This window comes from Schistosoma haematobium, chromosome ZW (assembly GCF_000699445.3).
Source record: "Schistosoma haematobium chromosome ZW, whole genome shotgun sequence".
Lineage (NCBI taxonomy): Eukaryota > Metazoa > Platyhelminthes > Trematoda > Strigeidida > Schistosomatidae > Schistosoma > Schistosoma haematobium.
Genome location: NC_067195.1, coordinates 43181084 through 43207470, shown reverse-complemented (window position 1 = coordinate 43207470; position 26387 = coordinate 43181084). Strand labels below are relative to the sequence as shown.

The 26387-nt window shown below is 35.6% G+C and overlaps 2 protein-coding genes across 3 annotated transcripts in view; one reads left to right on the top strand and one right to left on the bottom strand.

The window, feature by feature from the left end:
• RINT1 (RAD50-interacting protein 1) lies at nt 1-22002 on the top strand. Its single transcript, XM_051211468.1, has 13 exons — nt 1-289; nt 5617-5741; nt 5782-6014; nt 6053-6229; nt 6262-6405; nt 7433-7565; nt 7608-7721; nt 9803-10209; nt 11101-11524; nt 12333-12446; nt 13635-13724; nt 18544-18858; nt 20297-22002. The coding sequence occupies exons 2-13, from the start codon at nt 5619-5621 to the stop codon at nt 20609-20611; spliced, it is 2589 nt and encodes an 862-aa protein (XP_051071531.1). The 5' UTR covers nt 1-289; nt 5617-5618; the 3' UTR covers nt 20612-22002.
• Nucleotides 22003-22333: 331 nt separating this feature from the next.
• Nucleotides 22334-26387, bottom strand: part of MS3_00003622 (uncharacterized protein) — a 32304-nt gene continuing 28250 nt past the window's right edge. The window contains exons 9-10 of one of the 2 annotated variants that reach the window (XM_051211466.1): nt 25782-25867; nt 22334-23556 (exon numbers count right to left, since the gene is read on the bottom strand). In XM_051211466.1, the coding sequence (XP_051071529.1) occupies nt 23391-23556; nt 25782-25867 (252 nt within the window). In that variant the 3' untranslated portion in view covers nt 22334-23390. Of the gene's footprint in view, nt 25868-26387 lie in introns of both variants that reach the window. The other variant, XM_051211467.1, reaches the window with a different exon arrangement.

Below are 26387 nucleotides of genomic sequence, written 5' to 3'. Positions count from 1 at the left end.
CTAATTTCATGACCAGTTGTTTAAACTGCTTTTCATTAGGTCTCAAGATATGTTTGAACTAGGCGATGACCTCCTACCCTCACTTAACTCTAATCTAGCTCCAGGGTAGTCTTTCCCTTAATGCTATTAGATACCCGACGAAATCTCATCAAAAATACTGTAGGTTCAATACAAAGATAAAATCAGTACAAAGTTTGGCCACTAGTGTAGGTCGAGCCATATCAACGAGTGATCATTACACGTTGTTTGCCCTTGACCTTGTCGAGTCATTTGAATCCCAGTGACTACAGTGAGTTAAACTGTTTTGATTTTGACTATTACCCTGAAGAAGTCCTGACAAGTTGGCTGGACGAAACGTTTGAATTATTTAAATTTCAATCGCCAGGACTATTTCGAATATGATTTTCACATATATTTGCTCCTAGGTTTCACCGCAAAATCGTCTTAAGCTTGTGTTATTCCTGATTGTTGTTGTTTTCCGTGTTAAATTTAAGTGCTTTGTGTGCTCTTTCTGGCACGGTCACCCAATTTTTGTTCTCTTTCATCCCCTCGCTACTCTCCATCCCTTCTTAGTACAAAGCACCTGGTTAGACTCGAACCACTACAGTGATCCACGGCATGCATAATATCGGCTTCACTTGCAAAATGGCTGGATTTCACTGACATTTAGATGACCATACGACTGACATATCATAACCCGTATAACATTCAGCAAGTGATCTCAGTTGGAGGTTTGTGAATTTGAATCCTAATGGAGTTCTATGTTTTTGACATCTATTTATTCATCGAGTAAAGCTCAAATCGAGTCCCAAACATTGCTTGGCGACTCGTAACTTCTGAATATGTAACCGTGAAGTTAAATCAGTGAAATTGTTTTATTCAGTCTTCAGTAATAAGGTTGGTGAACCTGTGTTAATCCTGACAAATCGCCTTCCAGTGAAGGTCCAGCTTTTTGAAAATATTCACTGATGGGGCTGATGGAACACAGTACTCTAAGTGTGATCTTACATAGGTGGGATATAAAATTCGAAACATTTCCTCGTCAAAGTATTTGAATGCTCGGCGAAATGACCATCACGCACAAAAACCTTTAACAGTAGCTGCGTTGCAATGCGTAGTTGTTTTAAAGTTATGACTTATTATTACTCCTAAGTCTTTATGTTCTTGAACTCGTGGAAGAGATGTAACATCAATGGTATAATGGTAACCGCAACCGTGTTCGATGTACATGAGCAAACTCTTCCTAGAATTGACTTATAAGCCCCAACCTCATGCCCATCAGACTAATTTATGGACGAGCCAATCAGAAGCGCCTTAGAGATTTCAAGGGTACGGCTCTACCTTCAGCGCTTAATGCTAACGTACGATCGGTTCACAGGGAATTTTGTACAAAACGTGATAATTCAGCGGATATAACAAATAAAACGGCGATACTATAATTTGTGGACGATTCAATCAGGTATAAGATAACAGACCTCGGAATTTGGCGTGAAAACCTTTCACCAATTGCAAAATGGATAATAAAAGCATCGGTAATACTGGTAGCAGCCAGATACTACAATATATACGGATGTTTGGAGAGCGTACACACTCTTAAATAGGCTTGTTTATGTGCATCGTGTCGTTATCCACAGGTAGCATTTTGTACACTCAACAACTGGAGTGGACATAAACAATATTGAAGCTATGTGGTCGAGGCTGAAAGAGTTTTTGAGAATTTATCATGGCTCCCGGGGCCGACTATTCTGTAGCCGTATGGATGATTTCCTCTACTGCATGCATTACGATTTTAGAACCTGTAAACCTCTTTCTAACCTTGACAAGTTTTTGAGGCGAGACTAATTTAGCGACGACCTTTGAACGAATCTTAAATGACCTTGACAATTATTAGCCAATCAGAAGACAGTTGGTATAAAGTGAGAATATATTGTAAGTAAGTAATGAATTACAGTGGATATTCTTCTTTTACATGATTTAAAAACTTGTTAAGGCTTGATGAAGGTTCAGAGGCTCTGAATTCATAATGGATATTGTATAGAAACTCGTCCATAGGGTTAGTGGTTAGGGTTGTAGCCTGTCAATAGATACCTCTTCTCTAAAATCCGATGTAAACCGATCGCATGTTAGCACCCTAACTCTAATCTAACCCTAACCTTGACCTAACCCTAAACCCTAATCCGACCCTAAACCCTAACCTAACCATAACCCTAAACCCTAACCCTAACCTAACCCCAAACCCTAACCTTAGCCCTAAACCCTAATCTAACCCTAACCATAACCCTAAACCTTAACCTAACCCTAAACCCTAATCTAACCCAAAACCCTAACCTTAGCCCTAAACCCTAATCTAACCCTAACCTTAACCTAACCCTTAACCCCAAACCCTAACCCTATGGACGAGTTTCTATACAATATGCATTATGAATTCAGAACTTCTGAGCCTTTATCAAACCTTAACAAGTTTTTAAATCATGTAAAAGAAGAATATCCACTGTAACTCATTACTTTCTTGTAATATATTTTTACTTTATACTGTCTTCTGATTGGCTAATAATTGAAATTGCTCAAACGCTTCTCATTGGCTCGTCCCTAAATTAGAGTTTCGCCGTCCCATCTGTTTTAACCTCTCATTAATCACCTCCTCTCTAAAATCCGCTGTGAACCGACCGTATGTTAGCATCGCGTCTTGAACTTGGCTCCGTGACCTTGAAATTGCTCAAACGCTTCTGATTGGCTCGTCGCTAAATTAGAGTCTCGCCGTTTTTGAACCACGTATAAGAAGTGTATCCACTTTATTTCCTTGGCTTTGTATAACATATTTTTACTCTATACTGACTGTTTGTTGATTGGCTATTATTTCTCGATGTCACTTAAGATTCGTTCAGAGGTCGTCCATAAATTAGAGTCTCGCCACTAATTTGTCTAAGTCAGCTTGGAGATCAAAATAATCAACCTCACTTCCTATTGTTCTCCAAATTTTGACATCATCTGCAAACAATAATTCATCAACGCAGAGAAGGAAAAGTAGAGGGTCTAAGATGGTGCCTTTGGGAACACCACTTTTGACCGGCTTTCATTCGGATAGCCTTCCACTAACCCTCACTGTCTGCGGTCACATAAGAAGTTTCCTACTCGTTCCTGTACAGCACCTGTTATCTCGAAGCTCGAGATCTTCTGCATAACACCTAAGTGTGAAACCTTATCAAGCGCTTTGCTAAAATCTATCAATATCACATCGACAGACATACCGTTATCTAAATCTGCTGTCCAATCCTCTCTCACAATAAGTTAGTCAAGCATGACCGCTTGTTACGAAACCCATGTTGCTCGGGAGTTAACAGATTGTGAATAGGACGTACATTGAGGAACGCACCCAACTGCGTCAAAAGGCCTCACTTGGAATCCTCAAGGCCAAAGGAGAAGAGGAGTTCCAAAGAACACATTACGCCAAGAAATGGAGAGAGACATGAGAAGAATGAACAACATTTGGATACAACTAGAAAGGAAGGCTCAGGACAGGATGGGTTGGAGAATGCTGGTCGGCAGCCTATGCTCCATTGGGAGTAACAGGAGTAAGTAAGAGTTAGGAATAGGGTATTAGGTAACGATGACAAATTGATTGATGAGGTAGTAAATCTTTATCAAGTGAGATGGCTGAAGCATGTGTTACGTATGTAGGTGTAGGAGTAGGCTGGAAGAAAGCCAGGGGCGGCCAAATCAAGACAGCATCAGTCCATGAAGTCATTGACATTTGGACTTTGTCATGTTATTAGGTGTAGACTACCTTGTTGGGGTGTGTGTGATTATCGTAGCTAATGGTTATAAACTTTGAATGACATGGCTCAAAATAGTTTGCAATGGCGCAGTTGCATCCATTTTTGTCTTACCCCAAATTACAGTCAGCCACAACGTAGGACCAGGCACATATATGCATCGGTCCAAGTTGCCATACATCATTAGCACAACACGATGAACACCAAATTCATAGTAGTTACTTCAATGGTATTAATATAAAAAAGAAAGATTGCATATAAGAATATAGTACAGGAAGAAAGAATTAATTCGTAGAAAGATATGAGACGATTTTAATCTCACGGTTGAAGGGAAGAAGGAGAGTGTATACACCTACGCCATTGTGATCGATTCTGAGCCATGTCACCAAGAGTCTTCAACCATTGGTTACGATAGTCACGCGGACCCCAACCAAGTAGTCTGCATCTACCAACATGGCTCAGACCAGAGGTTAGTGGCTTCAAGCACTGATGCCACGTTGTTGTTCGGCCACCCCTACTTTTCTTCCAACCGTCTCCAACACTAGTCAGCACTACGCGTCGTGGTAGTCGGTATTCAGGCATACATAACACGTGGCCCAACCATCTCAGTCAATGAAGATTTACAACCTCATCAACTGGTTTGCCATAATTCCCTAATACCATGAGTCTAACCTCATTGTTATTTACTTGGTGATCCCAGCAGATTTGAGCAATATTTCTAAGGCATTTGTGATCAAATACTAGTAGCTTACGAGTATCTTCTACCCTTTATAGCCACATTTCGCGGTCGTAAAGCTGAACGGAACGAACTGCCGCGCAGTATACTCGTCCTTTTATTGATAGACGGATACTTTGCCTTTGCCATAGGTGACGTAAGTTGGCAAAAGCCAAACGAGCTTTCTGAATTCGTGCAGAGCTTTCGTCAAACACCAACCCATTATGGCTGATCAGACTTCCAAGATAAGTGAAGTTATCGACGCGTTCGACTACTTTATTCCCTATCCTTAGTTCAGGTGTTGACGAGGCCAGTCCTGAAGCAACAACTTGTATCTGGAGGGAGAGGGACGCATGCCAAACATCCTGGCATTGTTGCTCAGTGCTATCAAAATACTCTGCATTTTATCAGCGTCTTCACCAAACAGGACTATATTATCTGCATATTCTAAGCCGATAAGTGGACCTCCTGGAAGATCAATTCCTGGAAATTCATTCTACGAGAACGTGATTCCCATCAATATGTCTATGATGAAGTTGAACAAAAATGGGGAAAGTGGACAGCCTTGACGGACACCAAGGTCAACCAATGTAGCCCGACTGGTTCATCACGATAGGCAATCCCGACCAACGCGTCAAGTTAGCAGCAACGGTCGTGTTTTTATCTTGCCTATTTCAAAAATACGCCTTCACTCAGGATAATTTTAAATTATCCAGTTCTAAAAACGTAAATTCTTCAAACCCATAATTAATATTCAATGCATTAATTTTCGAGTTTCAGATAATTACTGTTTCACCCATACTTTCTCTAAACCTATCCTCCATATATATAATTATAATAACAGTGATAACTTTTATAATTTCAATTAATCTATCCCTACTGTTCATTATTTAGTGTTATATTCCAATACGAGTAATGTTGTAGGCAACTAATGAAAACCCTGAGAGTACAACAAACCCACATTATTCTGTTTCAGTTGTTGTCCCTATCTTATTCAAACTGATTTCATGGCTATTTAGTTAAATTGTCATACTTGAACTCAATACCATATTTGTAAACTAGTTAAGACTCGCATATAAATTTGTTTACTTTGAGTTTCAAATCCCATTAAATTGTCTAACTTTTTAGAAATGTCACTAGAATTATATACTAAAAGACTCAACGAAATCGTTCGTCCAACAGGGAACGTCAAAGAACAACTTTTGTCAGCAATCAAGGACATCGAAGCCAAAATAGAGCATCTAAAAGAAATAGTAAGTTGTAGTTTCCTTTTTCTTTGTAATCTTATTAAAGATCTTTCTTTCAGAAAATTGTGAGATCTCTCATGTTTGTCATGCGTCTGAAGATCTAAAAGTTCGTATGGAAAAGTTGTTTGAGGGAATATCAAAAAATCAAGAACATATGGTGGGCTTAATTCCCAAAGTATCCCCCTTGCACGATGTAGCATATCCAGTAATAGAAGAATGTGAAGCCCTAACAAAGCAGTTGAGGATCTTGGAATTCGCTGAACACTTGTCATTTCTTGAGTAATTTCACTTCTCTTCATCTATATATTATCTGTAAGGTCTGGTGTATTATCTGCTAGAATAATTAATGACAAGGACATTCTAATTGAGTCAATTAAACAATATTTTTCCTTCCTTAATACTCAGTTATCGACTGATCCAGACATTTTGCCCTCTATTTTGGAACAACCTCAGCAGCATAAAACGTGTTTAGATTCGTTGCTATATTTAATGACGTAAGAATTTATAAATTAAAAGCTATTTCTAGGGATTTTGAGTGCTTGCTAAAGAAACTAAATTTTCCTGTTATTGTATCTGAAGTTCTTGAGGAAGGAGGATTACAAACGTGGTGTGATGACGATTTGCAGTTATTTTCCAATGACTTTCAAGCTCTTTCTACATTCGATATTTCGTATCCTTTCATGAACAGACTATTAACATTAAGCCAAAACTATGAACCATGAATAAAGAAATCAATTTAAAATGAATCATTTATGCTAGTTAGCCGCTACACTGAAGACAACTTACTCCAGGTTCAAATGAAGCTACTTATTTGAAGGCCTTTTAATTTGTTTTGAAACTCCACTAAAAAGCAAAAAAAACCGGAAGACAAATCTGTGTAGCAGTTTGATTAGATCACACATAAATATGATGATAATTACTGATGAAGGAAACACTCTCCTTGCTCCACCTTGGTATCCATTAGTCTGTCTGCTAAAGGTGAGGTTTACAACGCATCAGTGAGTGTTCTACCCTGTTTGTGAAACCTGTCCCTCCTGATCTGAAGATGTATAGCGACATATTATTTTTTTATAATCATTGTTTTCGAAAGATTACTGACATTCGGTGACGAAATCGCGTTCGTCCACGTGTTTGGCGTAACGACGTTGATTCGGTTGATGCCATCATCTTGGGACACCGACTTTAATGGGGTGATCATATTTTGCTAATGTCATCCTAGCAACTTCCACATCACCCATTATTTGAAGACTTTTAGACTGAACATAAAATGTGGAGTTGGCCAGTTTATGACGCAACCTCGTAGTATACAAGGTGGTTGCATGGGACTAGCATCTATTGGTCCATCACGACTCGGCTGGAGCCTTACAGGTGGCTTAAGACGTTATCAGGTATGGCTCGGAATAGAAGCTGATGTCCATCCTATAGTTTCCTACTACACTGCATTATTGTCACAGGATCACGCTTAACTAAAATTTTTTGTTGAGAATCACCTTAATGCCCTTCACTGTGGTTTAATTTGTATGATTTTTCTTTGTCATGAATGTACGCTAGTGTTTTGATTCTTTTTCAACTACTATGTAATATAGTACTAAACTGTATGTGTGGCGTACTCATCAATCATTGATCTATGGTTTTATTTCCCTCTGTTTTCATAATTTACACAAGTATTAAGCCGTATCCTTTTAACTCCTCATCAGTCATCTAAATATTTTAATATCGAAACCGTTACTAATAGATGTATGCTTTCCAATGCATATTATTCTGGCTCCTATGGAGAAGCGTTTTCGTTATCACTTTTGTGGCTCTCAGAAGACAAACAGAATCGATATGGTACATTTACAAATACACATTTAACCACAAACTTTTATTTAGCCTGAATGGTACATGTCACAAGTTCTTCAGTGGATCCGAACAAACGATTATTTTGTTACAGTGGTCGATCGTGATTTTATCTCTGAGAAAGACAATACTCCTGTTAGCGTCCGAGTGAGTTTGAAAATAAAACTGGCAATCATAATTATTACTTTTTTATCGCATTTTAAATCTGATCACAATCGCAGTAATGTATTTTATATTTTGTCAGACTTGACCTCAGTTTCTTTTACACAGTCGTTAATTTGGTATTTCATTCAACAACCACGAGTATATTCATAATTTAGTGTGAAATAAACATTTAACTCGAAAGTGTTTTCATTTCATTATCATCACTATATGTGTACAGATTAACATCATTAGTTTGTGTTAGTTTTTCTCATAATCAACCGTAGGGCTTCTTGACAAGAAAGTTTATAATCTGAATTTATAATTTCATTTAGGTTTTATTGTAAACTCCAGGCTTCAGCTGGTTATATGGATTTCATTGGAATGGATCATTTTTAAAGCTTGGTAATTGCCTTTTACAGTGAAAGCAAAATAACAATTAACCTATTGTTTAGGTACTTAAATATGAGCCATACTCTAAGTGTGAGTGCTAGTGATACTGGCCGTCTGTCCAAACCACAGTTGGAGCGGGACTCAAACCTAGGATCTAGTGACTAAAAGTCAAACGCCTTATCCAGTAAGGCACCACTCTACGAGTGTCGTTTGTACATGGTGTAAACTGTATTACAGCAACACCGTTATCAAGTTAGGCTGTACATTTTAGAAATGGATTGTTCAGAACCACTTAGCGTCAAAAGTGCATCGAGAATGACTTCTATCAATCGTTATCAATGTAACTCATTTGGCGAGTACATGTTTATGTACTCGGTTTCGGGCTACATTATTTGTAAGATATTTATTATTTGAACACATAAATATTGGTACAAGGGGCACCGAATACATATGAGCCACACAAGTCACTTGATTTGTGTGTGGACTGTGATACTGCCCGGGTGCCCAGATCAAGGCAGGTGGTTTTCTTAGGGGGCCACTCCCTGAGCCTTCGACCTAAAGGTCTAATCCACAAGGCAATGAAGCGACGTCGGGAGATTCAGTCCCATGGTAGCTGATGACCAACGATTGGTTCATACACCATTTATTCCTTCAGGATACTGAAGCCCATGTGCACCATTAATTTGGAACCAGGGTTTTCTAACTCCTTTAGGTGAACTCTCCGTGTCCACCAAGCTGGTTAAAGCGCAGGACATTCGCTTTTCATTTTCTCAATTTCGTAAATAACACCTCTGCCGTGAGATGCCAGTGAGTAGGACGTCCCTGGCAGTGGCTGTATGCACGTGGCCATGTGAAAGCATTTCGAGAGGGACAGCTGACTCTCCCCACCCTCGGCCGTACCCAGCGCGTTTGGGTGCAGATTCTGCCACTACTGCATTGTTTTGTTGTTCAGTTACAATACACAAATGAGGACGGTTGAATATTCACTATTTAGTGAGTTCACTTCTAATTAATTTGGCTACTGTTCAAGTGGCGTTCAAATATGCTACCTATCTAATTTTAAGTATCATTCTGAAAATTTTGTTAGCAAATAATTTAGATTTGAGACTCCCTGCTTAGTCTTCACGGATATTGTGATGTTTAGTAGCGTGTAAATCAATGGCTTACTCAGTTTTCATTTAGAATTTGTTGTTTAGGTACTGGCTGTTTTTATTCACACAAAGGTGGATTGAGAACCTGATGGTTTATTTCACACACTTGATATTCAGGACTTTTACGAAATCCTACTCAGAAAAAGAAGTAGAATGTGCCATCACAACTTGACTACTAGTATCGACCCGAAAATTACGCGAAGTTCATCACACTTTTATCACTTACTCCTGCTGCTCCTCGTGGAGGAGCATAGGCCACCTAAGCCAAAACCTTGCTCACAGCAAATCATAAAAATAACTAAACTAGTTGAATGAAAGGTACCTATCGTAACTTAGTACTATCAAGGAGTTGACGTAAGTTAGTAATATGGTATTAATTGTACAACTGAAGTACCACGAAAAGCTCAGTGTAGTACATAAGTCTGTAAATTTGTATACACTAGTTCAGTGGTAGGCTGTACTTGCATCTAGATCAGCTTGTGAATTTTTGCTTACTGTACTTAGAGTTATAATTTAATGAGATGACATTGCTATTTTCTCTAGTTGCAGCTCATGCGTGGTTTGGTCACATTGCTATTAGACAAACTACACTATGACCTTGGTATATCTGCTTTTATGCCAGTACGATTTGGTTATCAATTTCAAATGCGACGTTCTAACTCTGAAATATTAAGTTGTCTTATGGACTCTGATCCCGGTAATAGTTCTAGTAGTGAATTGCTAGAAAATGCACAAAATTTCAGCCACTTAATTGATGTCATATTACAGACGGATGCGAAATTAACTCAGCTAGCATATCCAAATGGTTATCCTAAACCGAGTGATGTGCTTTCACATCCCAAAGTTTTTTCACGTTGGCTTTTACTAGAACAGTGTTTAGCTTCTGACAGATTAAAGCTTGTCCTCGGGAATTTCTCATCTTGGTCTGTTGTTGACGAAACTGAAAAGCGGTAAGTAAAATAGTTAACTGCAGCTTTAGTTCTTTATGCTTCAGTATATATCCTTCAAGATTCCAAAGACGTTCATTGTTATATCTGGTCAAGTATTGACTAACACTGAAGTACGAACTACATTCATTGTAAAGCGCTAAGCAATACTGCTTAGTTATCAGAAACTAAACGGGTGAAATGAGATTCCTACTCATCAACCTATGATAGAGTCAAATGTTTAGACATCTAACACAGCTCCAACGAATTTCAGTGATTTTAGAATTTTTAAATATATATTTAACTATATGAAATCTAGCACTGATGTGATTTGTCAATGATATACAGATAGGTTGTCCGGACAAAGTCCTGGAAAGTATGAACACTTACAAATCGATATTCTGACCAATTAAAAGCTTCAATTATTTTAGATATGTTATTAGTTTTGTAAATATTATCACTATCTATTTTTTGACTTAAAAATAATTTTGATCATTAATTGCTTAAAATCTTTGGTGTTTACTCTTATACGTCCTGTTATGTTTTGTGAAGTGTTTTCTGATTATAATCTTTCCTGCGTATAAAGTATTACAAATTATGTTCAGAGATATATTGTTTTTGGCTTTGTTGCATCAAGTGGCAATTTCGAGCTTCTAATCTTTACATTTGTATTCACAACAAAGTGATTCTATTAAAGCTTTTCTCTCTAATGTGTATACTACTTCTTTGCAAAAACTTTAAAGTGGTTATTAGACAGTTTTTTATTTACTTATTGAGCAAACATATGTTTTCTTTAGTGAACTTCTATCTTGTCATAGTCCATCTTCATTACCGAATCAATATATTTTGATACTGAAAATATGAAAATTTTCATAGCGTCGAGAACTTATGCTATTAAAATTTTCTTTTCTTTAGGCCCCAGTGTGTCGATGATTTCATTGCACTTCTCCATGCTGTAGGTTTTAGAAGTCGACAACTATCTGACAAAATATCACGGGCTAGATTTGTCCAAATTCAGCTGAATTTAATTCGTGAATTTTTTAATGATATCGTGTTGTCAGCACGTCGAAAATTCGAAAATGATGACTCAAATGACCTTGGTCAGTCAAAAAACAAATCTGAAGTTAGCAATGCTAAAACAACAGTGCTTGGAAGTTTGTTTTCATCACGTAGTCGCTCGCCAAACGCTAGTTCAGAAACTAAGAAAATTTCAATCATCAATCAGTTATTCAATTGTTTTGTTGATGGGATTGGTCAGAAATTATCTTCTCGGTGGATAATTGTGTTGAACGCAATCAAATGTCTTCACGATGTGATGTTGGAATGGGCCAATGATCAAGTTAGTTGACCGTTGTGTATTTATAAGCTTTCGTGGACAGTACTTCTAAATTACATGAATAAGATTATTGTTTTATTGATTCATACGTAACTAGTCCGTTAGTCTTTTAGTTATCTACTGTTTGTTATTGATTTAAAATCAAGAAGCTCCTATTGAACTTAGCACGTTATCTATACTATATCTATATATATACTATAAATAGAACTTAGTGTTTGATTATGGGGATCTTCATCATAGTTAACTAGTGGAATATATATTTCAATCTTAGATCATAAAAAAAAACAACTATTATCAGACAAGAAGCTAATCTTACTTGGAGTTACAGTCACATGGTGTTCTGGTTTCTGTTAACGCTTCCTTCTTCCTATGCTGTAGTATTAAGATCTTTCGATTAAAGCCCACTCGTAACAATTTTATCTTGCCTGTAAATCGACATACTTCATGTAACTTATTATTCTTGAATAAATTATTCTTATTATTTATTACCATTATTAGTATCAGTATTAGTAGTAAAGCTGAAATTTTTCCACCTCAACATATGAATATACCCTGAACACTAGATTTCAACATATATATCAGTAATCACTTACAGGTCCATGCACTCGGGTTGTAGTCATAGATTTTGTAGATAAAGGCTAGTAATACTTCTATCACGGATTTAAAGTCAGATCATTTTACCATTAAACCATTTTATTAAGTGTCTGATACAGGTTTCGATTTCAAGAGAAGACAAAGTTGCCACCAAAAATATGACTACCATAAAATCCTGAAATAATATTGTGGTTTTTCAATCTCTTTTAATTCATAGTATTACGTAACATTTTGGGAAGATTTAAGCACTCGCGCGTTATTACAGTTTGGAGATCCTTGGCTAATTGACATTGGTCTTTGTCCTCTTGTTACCGATGAAATAGTAAAGGAGGTTAGTGATTTGATATATATATATATATATATATATATATATATATATATATATATATATATATATATATATATATATATATATACTCATAAAATACCCATGTACTAAAAATATCTAAAATAATCTGAAATCTGCTACTTAATCCTTCTTTTTTTTAACCTTATAGGCAGGCATCTCCGTTCACTCAAATTCAAGATTAGGTGGACTCATATATACCGAAAAGTTATCAGAAAAACTGTGAAGCATTTGTAGTTATCTTTGTTTTAAAGATTATTACACTTGATGCTCTCAGAATCACTTTAGTAACACCAGTGGTCATTCAAATCTTTATAGTAGTACATGTTTTTGTTGCGAAATAGCAAAAAATATGTAACATCTAGTTGGTCTAGTCATGTCACCAGTACATTACTTCAATAAGTACAACAATTAGATCTATTCTCACTCAAAAACAACCACGGGGTTTAGAATAATCTGAAGGATCTCCTATTATGATTATTTTGTAGAGAAATATCTCTGATTTTATCAAATGATAAACACCATGCTTATTAGTTGACAATTCATGGAGTTAATGATTAATAGCATGCTGAACCAAATGTCATTATCGTGTGTCAAATCATTCACACCAGTTATCAAACACGCGTGTCCGCTTGACGACTAAGACATAGTTCAGTAATAATCCTCTACTGTGATATCTAGCTTTCAAAGTAATAGCATGAAATCCATGTTCTCTCAAAATTGATTAATTAATTGGTCATTTCTCAGTTATTTGAAGCCTATTATTTTGGATCGTAATCTTAAACGTCTCTCATAACTTCTTGAAGACAATTAGAAATGACCAAAGTCAATGCCAAAACAGTATAGTTTCATTGTTTGTGTATATATATAAACCCAAGGCATTTTTTGTATTTTCATCAACCTAATTATTAAGCGCTTATCTCTTTGATTTTGTGATTGGTTTGATAACTCGCTTCAGTTTCATAGTTTTAATACACTTGTTGTTTGACTTGTAGCTCAGTGCTTGTAAATTGTTTATTTGTGTTAGATAATACATGCCCTGGTTTATAACTGTTTTTGCAAGAACAACCATGTTTTATATCATGATTTTTACTAGTAGCATTCCAGCACATTACAATTATTTCTAGTATCCTTCTCTAACTATGGTGTTTTATAATCTGTCTTTTTTAATAGTCAGAACAGAATGAACTTAAAAATGAAACATTTGACGAGTTGCATTCTTCCAATACTTACCTTGGTTTACATGGTGGTGTTTTCAGTCAGGTTAGTTGTGATATATAACTGTAAATTTAATAATGTCTTTCATTTATTTGATAATAATTGATGTAAACTTTATATTTTAGGTTTTATTTTATTCTGTACATTAGTTACCAAAATTATATAGTGACTTGATGAGTATCAGGTATTCACCGTACTATTTTATACGGTGACAAAAAGCTTTTTGTCTAATCCTACTTACAGACAATATTTCTCCGGAAAATTTGCGTCACTCACGGTTTCATTCGAGACGTTACCGATAAGTTATTGAGTCCAATTTTCCTGAGCAGGTTTCAAAACATTTCAATCGAATATTTCATATATACGACCTTCATATCCAATAGTGACCTTCGCCGAATCTCATCAACTATGCAGATAAAACGCTTTGGGAATCCGTTTCAATCGGTTTTTAGACTTTTTAATCATGCCCACCCGTAACTATAATTGCAATCAAATCAGGGGCCATTGGATTTTACGACCAATACATTATCATTCACTAGACACTACAGTTTGGATTTTTAGATACCATAAATAAGTTTCCAGACATCTATCCTTAGTGATCCGCTCTATTGAAATGCTCACACGTACCCCGCGTATACAGCCAATGCCAAGGAAGTAATAATTACTGCGTTCTCGCGGCGGGAGTGTTGTTTGCGAAATTGAGAAAACGAAAAGCGAATGTTCGGCACTTAACTGGGTTGGTGGACACGGAGGATACACTCAGGAGAGTTGGAAAACCTTGGTTCCAAATCAGTGGTGCACATTGGCTCCGAGATCCTGAAGGAACGAATGGTGTATGAACTAATTGTTGGTCACCGGTTATCATGGAACTGGACCTCCTAATGTTGCTCCACTGCCTTGTGGATCAGACCTTTAGGTCGAAGGCTCGGAAAGTGGTCTTCTAAGAAAACCACCTGCTTCGGTTCGGGGATCCGGGCAGTATCACAGCTCTCACACAAATCTATGATAACTACTATTGCTTCAACACTGGCTTACACAAATCTTATTCACAATCATATGATAACATTCGTTTTTATTTATTTTATACTTAGTTGCTTATGTATTCCTCTTGATACTCATTTTGCGTATTTTATATTTTAACTTATACAGCAGTTCGCCTATGGTAGAAACCCTGGCCTGTCTAAACAATCTCAAGTCACTGACTGGTCGAAGGTTGGATCCTACCACCGACTACGAATACTGAGCCAGTCTTTCTGAAACCGCGTGTGCCATTCAAACTGAGCTCTTTCAACGTCCGCACACTAATGCATAGCGGACAATAGATGGGGTTGGCTATGTCTTTAGAAAGTCTCAATATCTATGTCTGTTGTCTATCCGAGACCTATATTGAAGACTCTTATGAAATACTACAAATTCGCCCTTCATCTGTCGCTTCGAATAGCTTGTTTTCTGTAAGTTTGTCCGGAGACCCTGTGGCATCGCTTGTTTTGCCGGAGTTCGTATCGTACTAAATGCTAGAGCTGAGGCAGCACTGGACTCTGGTCATTCCTTGTTTGCGCTAATTTTACCTTACTTTTTATTGGCCAGCAAATTCATCATCCTAAACGGATCAATGTCAGTAAATTGGTTGCAGCTTATGTTGCAACTAAATATCAGACCGAGCTAGGTCCATGGTTAGCTACCATCCCATCAGAAAGTATAGATGAGCACTGGTTGCAATTGCATGACGCTATGAAAATGGCGATTTAAGTCGTTTGAGACTTCGCGAAATTTCCCTCTTATAAGCACTGGGTTTCTTCAGGCTATTTACAACTCATTGAAGCACACCGGTCTTCTCCGAATGACCACGAGTTTGACCAAAATAGTGGCGACTTTTTTCATGGAACTGACTTATTTATTTCTAAAGATATAGCAATTAGAGAGTGTTCCAACATTACAAAATGAATCTGTAGTTGTTCCTCCCTTCAAAAAGGGTTCACTTCGTTTCTGCCACACCTCTCAGGGGATAGGTCTACTTCCGATTGCGTCCTGAATATTGACTTCCGTCATACTTCATAGATTGTTGAAAACCTGAGAAAGATTGACTCGAGAAGAGCAGGCTGGCTTTCATTCTGGTCGAGAATATTGATTACATATTCACCCTCCGCCAGATGTTAGAACAACGTCATACTTATCACAGACCAACAATCGTAGTGTTTCTTGACATCAGGGCTGCCTTCGATTTGTTGGACATGACTGTTTCCTGGGATAACCTATTGAAGGGCGTTCCTGAGAATTTTATTGACATCTTGAAAGCCCTATGTACAAACTGTTATGACCTTGATGTCTGGCTTTTCTATCACGCGACTTATTCACCAATCAGAATACGACTTATACAAATCTTCACACTATGCCAAACCAATGACGTTCAACCGGCATGAGCAGTCTAGCGTCCTTATTAGTCCTATGTCCTCCTAGCCCGTCCATTAGAGTCCAGAACACAACACCAGTTTCTGCAATATGAATTGGATCGTTTATTTCAGACATACTCGGTTTATATATCAACCAGACAGACCACAACGTACCATAAAATAGAAAATAACATGTGTACACAAATAAGCCAAAAAGTGGCTGTGAATGCGGGAGGTAATAATTAATAGACTGAACATAGATTAAGAACCGTAAATCGTTTAATAATAAATTGTAGGTCAAAATAAAGCTTACAATAAGGGGAATATAAATACACATAATGTAATTATTGAATAACTATACAATAAGAATATTTATAGAATATTAGTCTATTTACAGTCCTCGGAAGTTACCTGTAACTTAATCTTCACTGGGTTATAACACAAACACCTCAGGCAGTGAGGGCATACAACCACCTCTCTCCACTGTTGCTCTCAAGCAAAGGGGTTGGACAAGGTTGCCGAATCTCATCATTCCTCTTCAACTTCGCCATCGATGACATTCTGGAAACAGCTCTGATGGATGTAAGTAATGGTGGTGTGGATCTGTTGCCTGGAGAAAGACTTCTGGACCTTGAGTATGCGGATGGTATTGTCTTACTGTGTGATAATGCCCAAGCCATGCAATCTGCACTTAATCAGTTGGCTATTAATGTCCGTATGTACGGTATGTACTTCGCACCTTCGAAGTTCAAAGTGTTTTTACAAGACTGACAGGACCCTAATTCTGTACTCACCCTGGGTAGTGGGCGGATAGAAGTAGTCGACAAGTTCGTGTATTTAGATAGCCATCTTTGGCGCCTTCGTGATGCTAATCTGGCTGTAAGAGGTCGGATCTACAACGCGTCGGTGAGAGGAGTTTTGCTTCATGCTTGTGAGACCTGACCTCTCTGAGTTGAGGGTGTGTGTGTTTGGTCATCGTTGTCTCCGAAAGATTGCTGCCATCCAGTGGCAACACTATGTTAGTAATGCAGAGGTTCGGCATCGTGTGTTCGGGTGCAGAGACGATATTTCAGCTGGTTATCACCATCTTGAAACACCGACTATGGTGGCTTGAACACGTTCTACGAATGTCGTCTCAGCGAATTCCTCGTTGTGCATTATTTGCCGACGCTGAGACTGTTTGAAAAAAGCGTAAGGGTGGTCAGTATATTACATGTCGTGGTATGAAAGAAAGTTGTACAAGACTGGCTTCTGTTGGGCCTTTACGACTTCCTGGTTGATTTCCTAAAGATGGTACAGCATAGTGGCTAGAAACATTGTTAGGCATGGCTCAGAATAGAAGCAAGTGACGATTCTGCTGTAACCTTCATAAAAGTGAACGTAATTTCCTTGATTGAAAGAATTCTTTCTGATTATATTTTTGCTAACTGAATTGTTTTTCCTATTATTATTATTATTATTATTACTATTATTATTATTATTATTATTATTTCAATCTTATATACTAATTTCTGTTCGTTGCTGTTCTTTTTTATCATACGCACTCCACCTCTATCTTTTCACAACCTCATGGTTATTACGTATCGCATATGTATATGGTGCCCCCCTGTGCCATTGTTTATACTCAAATAAATAAATAAATAAAATAAATCCATAGTGGTTAAAATACTTTTTCCTAATCATTAAGTCTCATGTCCAAACTTTTCTCATCCTCATGTTTTGTGGCGGGGTCAATAGTTATCACACTCAAAAATCTGTATTTCCAAAGCTTAGTACATAATTTTGTATACGATTATGAAGTCACATGTTTCATTTGCGTAACAAAGGATAAATTCTTACTGAACATTTTTCTTCATACCGTTGAACAGCTATTAATCTAATAAATTATATTTCAAAATAAAGTATTAACAAAAGTCGTACATTTGTTAGTAGGTTTCATGAATAAGTATGCTTCAAATAAGCTGCATGAATTAAATCTGTTCATGTAAGCCACTTGTCAGTTTCCCTTCTACCAAGTATACGACACTTACGAAGAAACCTGATTTCCGTGTCTACTTATGATAGTCAGCTTTTGTTATTAAAGATACTTTTTGACTAATTATGTATTTGTAACACTGACAAACTCAAATATCAATGCAATAAATGTCTAAAGAAACGCTACTAACTTTGCAAGTGGGCTTTGCAGAAAGATTTAATTTGTGATAACTTTTAATATACTTCAATTAATTTTCACATAATTCTACACACTAATCAACAATCTATTTTTGATACCATTTCATTTGTTAAAGTTTTGATCGTGTTTAGAGTATTTTCTTTTTTTTTAACTTGCATTTGTTAATCACGGCATAATACTGCTGTCGCTTGTTTTGTTTCAGTTTCACAGCTTATTACCAGACTTTCAATAGGTGATTACTGCATGTCGTACCTTGTTCAATAGTGTTTATTTTATATTTTCTTTTTCAACAATTCAACAGATGCTAAGATTGTACAATGGTGAAATTAAAAATATGTTGAAAGAAACAGTCGATTTAACATTGACAGATTTAAAAAGTAAATCTTGGGTATATGTTTATGCAACTGATCACTGGCTTCGAACTAGTTCTGTTTCCGGTTATTTAAGTAGTATGAAAAGTGAACTCTCCAACTTAATGATGTCAGCTAATGCGTCAGTATTCTTTCTTGCATTACGTGACTGGTTGTATCAGTTATCAGAATCATTACATCCAAAACTTTTCACACATGTATGGAAAGAAATTGCATCACAATTAGATGATTATTTGTATAATGAGGTATGTTGTGACAACTTAATTCATCTATTAGTTGAGTTTGCCTAAACTGAGCCAACTTTGATTTTACCTCTATTCCTCCCATAATTTCGAACTTTGCACTTGTGACATAAATAACTAGGTGATGGATAAAGCAATATTGAATCTGGCTACATCTATGGATTGATGTGTTCAAATGATCTTTTAGGGAAAGTGAAAACAGCTGAATTAATCATGATGATGTGTATTACTCTACATTAATGTAGAGTAGTAGATTTTTATTGTTTATAGTTTAGATGGGAAAATGTACTCATATTTTCACCTATTACCGATTTTAAATATTGTCACCTATGTTGTTCAACTATCGGCTTTTAATATCGGTTCAGCCAGCTGGATAATGTCACTTGACCTCACACTTTAGGTTAAATACATTAACATGCACGTGGCAAAGAAGTAAACTAACTAACAGGTTTGTGAATGATTATCATAGACAAATTTAGGAGTATGTTGGTGAAGAGAATGGTAGATTAGATATCAGAACAAACTAAACTTCCTGTCACTATTTCAAAGCGTATGAATTCATAAAAATGTAATTATATATATATATATATATATATATATATATATATATATATATATATATATAGTCACTGCAGCCTCTTTTTTCACTTTTGCTTCCTTTCCTTCCTAGAATAAACAGTCCACAATTTTCATGGAAATTATTCCATCTTCTACACTTGTTAATATCATGTTAGATACTTAGAAACAACAGGAATAATTATACCAAGGTTTTGTGCACCAATATCTAAGAAATGAGTTACCTCAAAAATTCACACATCAGTGTTCTAGTCAGAGACACTGAACTTTTTATCTGCTCGACGTATTTATTATATACTTCCATATTCTTTCCGGCAACTTAAAATGACTTGAAGTTGTTACTACTTATCTACATCTTAAAGAAATATGAATTCATGTTTCCTGTCACACACCAAACTATAACGGAATTTTAGCTTTATAGTCAATTTTGGTTGTATAAGTACCAAAAAATAATTCGTCAGATACTTCAAGGCGAAAACATTCAGGTCGATCGAGTGTTTGTTTAACCAGTCCAAAATGACGTGGATATTAGGCAACTATTTTGTTCGTTCAGGCTCTAGGCTTTTAGATGTGTGCTCGGATCGATTCATCTTAAAGATTAGAACTGGTAAAACAATTTCACATCTATTTAACTGTTGACCAAATTTACAAAGTTCACAATTCAGTATCTAGGATGAAATCGCGTTGGAGTTTCACTTTCTAAACGTCATATGCACCTCTTACTCTACATTCCCCAAACACTTTCTGTTTGGGGACTCTGTCAATAATTAGACATAAGTGATATGATGATAGAATTTAAAGCGAATGTAATGTCAACAATTGATAATTGTCTAACATCTTCATTTTTAACCTGTTTTCCCAACAGCTCATTCTATCAAATCGATTTAGTCCTCTGGGTGCTGCACAACTTCGTTTTGATCTTACTAACTACTTGTATCCAATGTTCAGTTTGTATACTGAACGTCCTGAGTCATATTTCTTTCAAATTCGTGATGCATGTGTTCTGCTAAATTTATTGCGTGGAACAGCCGAATTATTGAGAGAAACTATCATGGAATCAATGAATAGCCAACAGAAGCGTGATAACGATCCACTTGGGCCTTTACTTGAATTAGGTGTTTATAGACTAACTCCGGAAGAAGCCCTTCGTATTTTGTCCTTACGTGCCATTCCAGAATAAGAGATTTTTTGTATATTCAGAAATCTGACCTCCTAAAATGTCTTTCTTTCGCCCTTCTATGTTCTAGTTTGAAGTGCTTTACTTGCTCTCAGTGCGTAGATATAATTTCCTGAAAATATCCATATATAATAATTGGAGAACGTAACTTGAAGGTAATGTACTTCCGTTTATATCTTGATTTAACCTTGAATAAGAAATACGTGTGAATTGTAATTACTATTTGGAACACTTTTGCTGTCTATCCATTTCCAATCGCTTATAATGCGATCTACAATAAAAAACGTCTTATCTCTGCTATTTTTATTAATTGTCTCCCCTCCTTGCTACGAAGTCTGATTCTCAAGGGAACTAGAACAACAATTTGAAGTAAATATCGTGAATTCATCTCATTTTGTTGGGTTTGTTGACCAATTTTATTAAAATTGGTCAGTCGGTCATAGTGAACAGAAGTACATGTGCATCTACCTGATGTCGATCTAACTTTATGCTACCTGACGTATAAACTTAAGCATATTACCCGTCTCGGGACATATGCCCCCAACCAGGTATTTACACCTCCACTATCCTTTCTAGTTGTTATCAAATGGACTGTTTAAACGATAGTGTTGAACTTATGACTTTAACCTTATAGCAGTGTTGTTCTTGCTTCGCCATTTCATACCTTCATATCTGCGTCAAACCCTCCTCGTGTGTCGATGATACTGCCCAGATACGTAAAAGTTCCCACTTCTTTCACAGCTTCTCCATCAAGAGTGATTTGGTTGGTGCTCGCTGTTTTTACTTCAGGATCTCACTTTTTCCTTTGTGAATCTTGGAACCTATTTCTGTCAAAGCTAATTCTACACTGTGTATCTTCATTTGCATTTGTTCCTATGTATACGATAGAAGGGTTAAGTTATCTACAGATCCCTAAGTGTCCTCTGTATTCCATGCTTCTCCTGAGATATGGAGGCTTTTATAATTCAGTCAACAACCAAAAGAAAGAGAGAGTAATAAGTCCCGAATGCTCCAAGTTCCGTCAGTCGCACTGGTTTATCCGCCTCTATTTTTCAAGGAGTATTACATCGGTCACTTTTAATTAAGTTTAACTGGATATTTTTATTCTGGGTTAAGGTTGAACCAGAACCTACGTAACTTAACACAAAAGTGGAATAATTATAACTTGAAAATTGTCAGAGTGTTTTATACAGAAATTTATATCTAAGCAACTTATGAACTATTTGACATTGTTTTGTGAAAGGCATCTTACTGTATCACATTACAGACATAAATAGGAAGTAATTTTAATATGATATCATCTACATCCGTCTTCATTAAGTCAGATTTTGGTCTACAAGGAAATAATGATTGTGACTTAGTACAATTTAATTAATAATTGCTTAATATTATTCTTGGAAATATTTAAAGTTTCTTGCAAATTCTGCTTACATCTACTAGTCTCCATCTACTTTGATCAAATACTTGATCTGCACAAATAGTTCAACCATTAAAACTATACATTACCGTAGAAAAAACAGAATTTTAATCATACTCTTGCTACTTTTTCGTATGGTGGTAGTTTTTAAAACATAATTCAATAACTAGCGTCAGTTGTTGTAATAGGATGTAATTTAATAATCCTTTACCACAACCTGGCGTTTACTATTTTTATTAAAAAATTGAGTCATACGTCACATAAATTGTGTTTCTGACGTTTCGTGACTTAATGTAAATTGATTCTTCGGAGGTTTATGTCAAGTCACGAAACGCCAGAAATAAAATATTCCTACTCATTGGGATATAATATGTATATATATATATATATATATATATATATATATATATATTGGCAATAAATGCGCGGACTTTGCAACAAAGGTTTTTGCTAAAGCTCTAGAAGAAATCATAAGGTCTTAAGGGCGATTTAATGAAAATAATCCATTGAAGAAAATAGTAAGTGCATCAAACATTCCAGTAAAGACTCCAAGGTTAAGGAAACTGTCCACCTAATTTGATAAAAACATTTAAGGTGTGTGGTCTTTCCTACGTTCTGATCGCCGATTCACTATATCGATTTTAAATTCTAATAAAAATGTCTGTATACTCCATCATGTCAAAATATCTAGTTAAGATCAAATGCCAAATAACAAGGCAGCTGCAGAATCTATCTTGTTGGGTTTACTACCCACGTTTTAAAATAAGAAAAAACATTAATGATACACTCAAATGTTTGTAAAGTAACGTTTCTATGAAGTTATTTCGTTTCTTTCTTGGATTAACTATGTATGATAACAAAAAGTCACTGAATAATTCCTGTTTTATTTGAAACACCAGTTTTGATAGAGTGAATAAGATAACAAGTTTCGATATGAAATATGATGAATAGAAAAAAATGAATCTAGAGAAAATAGGTATTTTACGTAAAGGTAAACATTTAAAAAGTATCAAGAAACATTATGGACGTAAAGTTCAATCCAAAATTTCTGAATGATACTAGTTTAAATTATATTGGCCTGTGGGGTAAATGTAGGTTTTCAGGTTGATAAAACTTTATTTTTGTAAGCTTGAGTTATATATCCACATAAATATAAATATATACTATTAGATGATTCTCTCAATGCATCTGTGTATTCATAAGACAGGTTATATTGTATTTCTTCAACGACTCGTTGTATACACACATCAATGTAAAATACTTGAACATATTTGAAACATAAAAGAAGAGCTATCAATTCTGCATACTTTATGGATGTTGAGTTTTCTACTAAATACAAAAAGTGTAAGTGTTTATGTGTGGATTTCATGATCCATCAGTCGCATCACTTCGCAATTCAGTAATTTTATTACTCATAAATGTGAACTCATCAGATGGTGATATTGTTTCTAATTTATCATTTAATATATTTATGACGCTTTTAGGTACCTCAGAGGTGAATTCTGTTTCGCAGTTTGAATCTAATTCAGTTCTGTAGAAATTATGAAAATAAAATGTAGAACATGGTTTATACGCACACATTCAATACTAATACTGTTAATTATAATCGACTTTACTAGTTGAAAGCGCATGGTCAAACTTCTATGACTTCTCTTGGTAACCCTCAAATGAGACACTCCCGTTTAATAGTCTCACATTAATCCAAATCTGCTCACAATTGAATATGTTATCCCCTCTGACTACTACAATGTTCTCATTTGTCGTTCAAATGCAGAGCTTAGAAGAGCCTTGTCAGTGTCATATGATTCTATATATGACGTTATCCACCCGTTCAATATGTGTGTGATGCCCGGCATTTTAAGTTCATTTGGTAAATGAATGCTTTATTTAAGAAAGTGATTTTCACTCGACATTTCATTTGAAGAGTGTGAAGTTATCCACATAACTGTCTTCCATAAATACATCAAGGTTGTACATCCCAAGATAATGAATGAAAAATACATGTATAGTGAATGTTAAGGCATCAACTGAAATCTTCAATAAATATTATTCACTTCTATACAGCACCCCACCCCAATAAATGAACGGAGAAAATACTGGATACATATACTTATTAACTCACTAAAAACGTGACAGATAATCCCACGATCTTATTGCGTCAAGTTATGTAAATCTATATATTTATGTTGCCAGTTACTGAGTACTTCAATTACAGGAAATAAAATTACCGTTAACTTTTACTATTACGTTTATAAGTGTTATATAGAAATGATGGTATTCACTGGTAAGGAATAAACTCAGTCGAATTGGATTTTATGAGTAATAACGAACTGCTTTGGACAGATCGCGATTTGATGTAACTAACTTATCTTTTTAATTGAATTAATCAGATTATCACAACCGTCTGTAATCCGAATGAAGTACTTGCACATTATGGATAAACTATAAAGAAAAGGGTGAATACATAAAAATGATATCATATTATCAACAGAGCATTAGACAAGGGTTGTGGTGTTTAGTCATGCCATTTAAATAAGAGCTGATCGTTATAATTTGTGGACTGCAGATTAGATGGCAGCGAATTATCGATCGGACCAAAGACGCGTTAAACACGTAAGAACGACCTAGAGTCCCGATTGGTTTCGCTTCCCTGTCTAGCCCAGCCAGTTGAGTCCAGAACGCAAGTCTCAGCCTATGAGATATGAATCACCATATTTCAAACACTCTGTTCATATACCAATCAAGCAGACCACATCGTACCACAAAATAGAAAATAACATTTGACACGTGAAATAAGTATTGACCAGTAGGAAGATGACACCTGGAACAAATATTGACCAATAGGAAAATGATACCATCTCAAGTCCAAGAATAGCATTAGACTTAACAGGATAATTTTTGGGATATTTTTCTGAATATCCCAACACTGATTTTATTACCGCATGAATAATCTGTACACTTGGGTATACCATTATTTACAAACTGTTCTGTTTTAATTTATTCAGATAATTTAATTATTTCGTTTGTTTTCTGTCCCCTAAATTACTTCTTTATTAGTGATACTATGAAATGAAATATTTTTTGTCTTAATCAGACCGTATGTAACTGCGAACTTCTATTTTTAGACTCAGTGTCGCTGTTATACGACTTTTGCGGTTATATGACTATTTAATTCAAGTAACCACTAAAATCCAATTGTCGATGTACATTTATTTCAATCTTTATGATCTCTCAGACAATACACCACTAGTAGTTATTATGTTATAAGAATCGAGCTTATGAATTTCAATCTCTCCTCAAAGAACCCTAATCCATTAACAATAATGTTACATGGTTAATGGATCAACATTAACAACGTACAAAAATAATCTGTATTTAGTTAGTTTTAACTCAATACCTCATTTATTTGACAAATAACACCATTTAGGCCATTAGTTGAGATAGGATTTGCGAATCATGAATTCCTTTGCCTGGAAAATTATTAAAATCTCTTACTGTACATTAACATTTGTGTTCATTTGATGTACAGAACCCCATTAAATAAACACCAGTAATAGAAGCACACTGAATGAATTCAAAATAGTTCCGACTAATAAGTTCACAATATAATATATTGTAAAAAGTTATGATGACTACCTAGAAATTAATGGGGAATTCTAAAATTCATTCATGTTGTCATAAGAACTTCATTACATCATGCTAATCATTCGTATGATTGGCATTGTAATATTAAGTGAATTAATAATATCATCTTACCTATAAGAGTATTTTGAATAATCATCTTTTAATGTTTCAATATTTTCAATGAAATGCGTTTTTATGTTCTTGGCAGTAAGATATGTCTAAAACAAGAAGAGATATTTAATTGGAATCAATTTAAATGTTTGATAAAAATCAAATTATCTTTTGATTGAAACAAAGTCTTGCCATTTATAAGGTCATATAGTGTCTTTATACTGTTAATATATCTATAATCTTGAAAGTAACATTGGTAAATTTAACAATATTCATTATATAATATGCTGTTTAAACATAAAAGAAAAAATGCAACAAGATCACGATTTTAGATGGAATACTTGAAAAAGAACACAGACCAACATTCGTCCCTTTGTACTATAAATGAAATTCTATCAATCGTTTTTCATATGGATAATACTGAAGTTAGCCAGTGACTTCAATGCTATGTAAAATGTGTAAATTTAATGGGAGTATATAATGAAAACTAACTGCAATTGGAGCCCTCTCTGGGGTTACTGCCGGTCCCAAGCCCATATAAAGGAGGAGGGTTGTGCATGAGGTTAGCAACACTATCCCGTAGAAAACTAACTCGCTAAAAAAAACTCTAGCCAGAAAAAAATTAAA

Excerpts from the sequence above, each read along its gene's own strand:
- RINT1 (XM_051211468.1), top strand. The coding sequence starts at position 5,619 with ATGTCACTAGAATTATATACTAAAAGACTCAACGAAATCGTTCGTCCA. Across the intron at positions 6,230-6,261 it reads TCGTTGCTATATTTAATGAC|GGATTTTGAGTGCTTGCTAA; the intron begins GTAAGAATTTAT and ends AGCTATTTCTAG. Across the intron at positions 7,722-9,802 it reads ATACTCCTGTTAGCGTCCGA|TTGCAGCTCATGCGTGGTTT; the intron begins GTGAGTTTGAAA and ends TATTTTCTCTAG.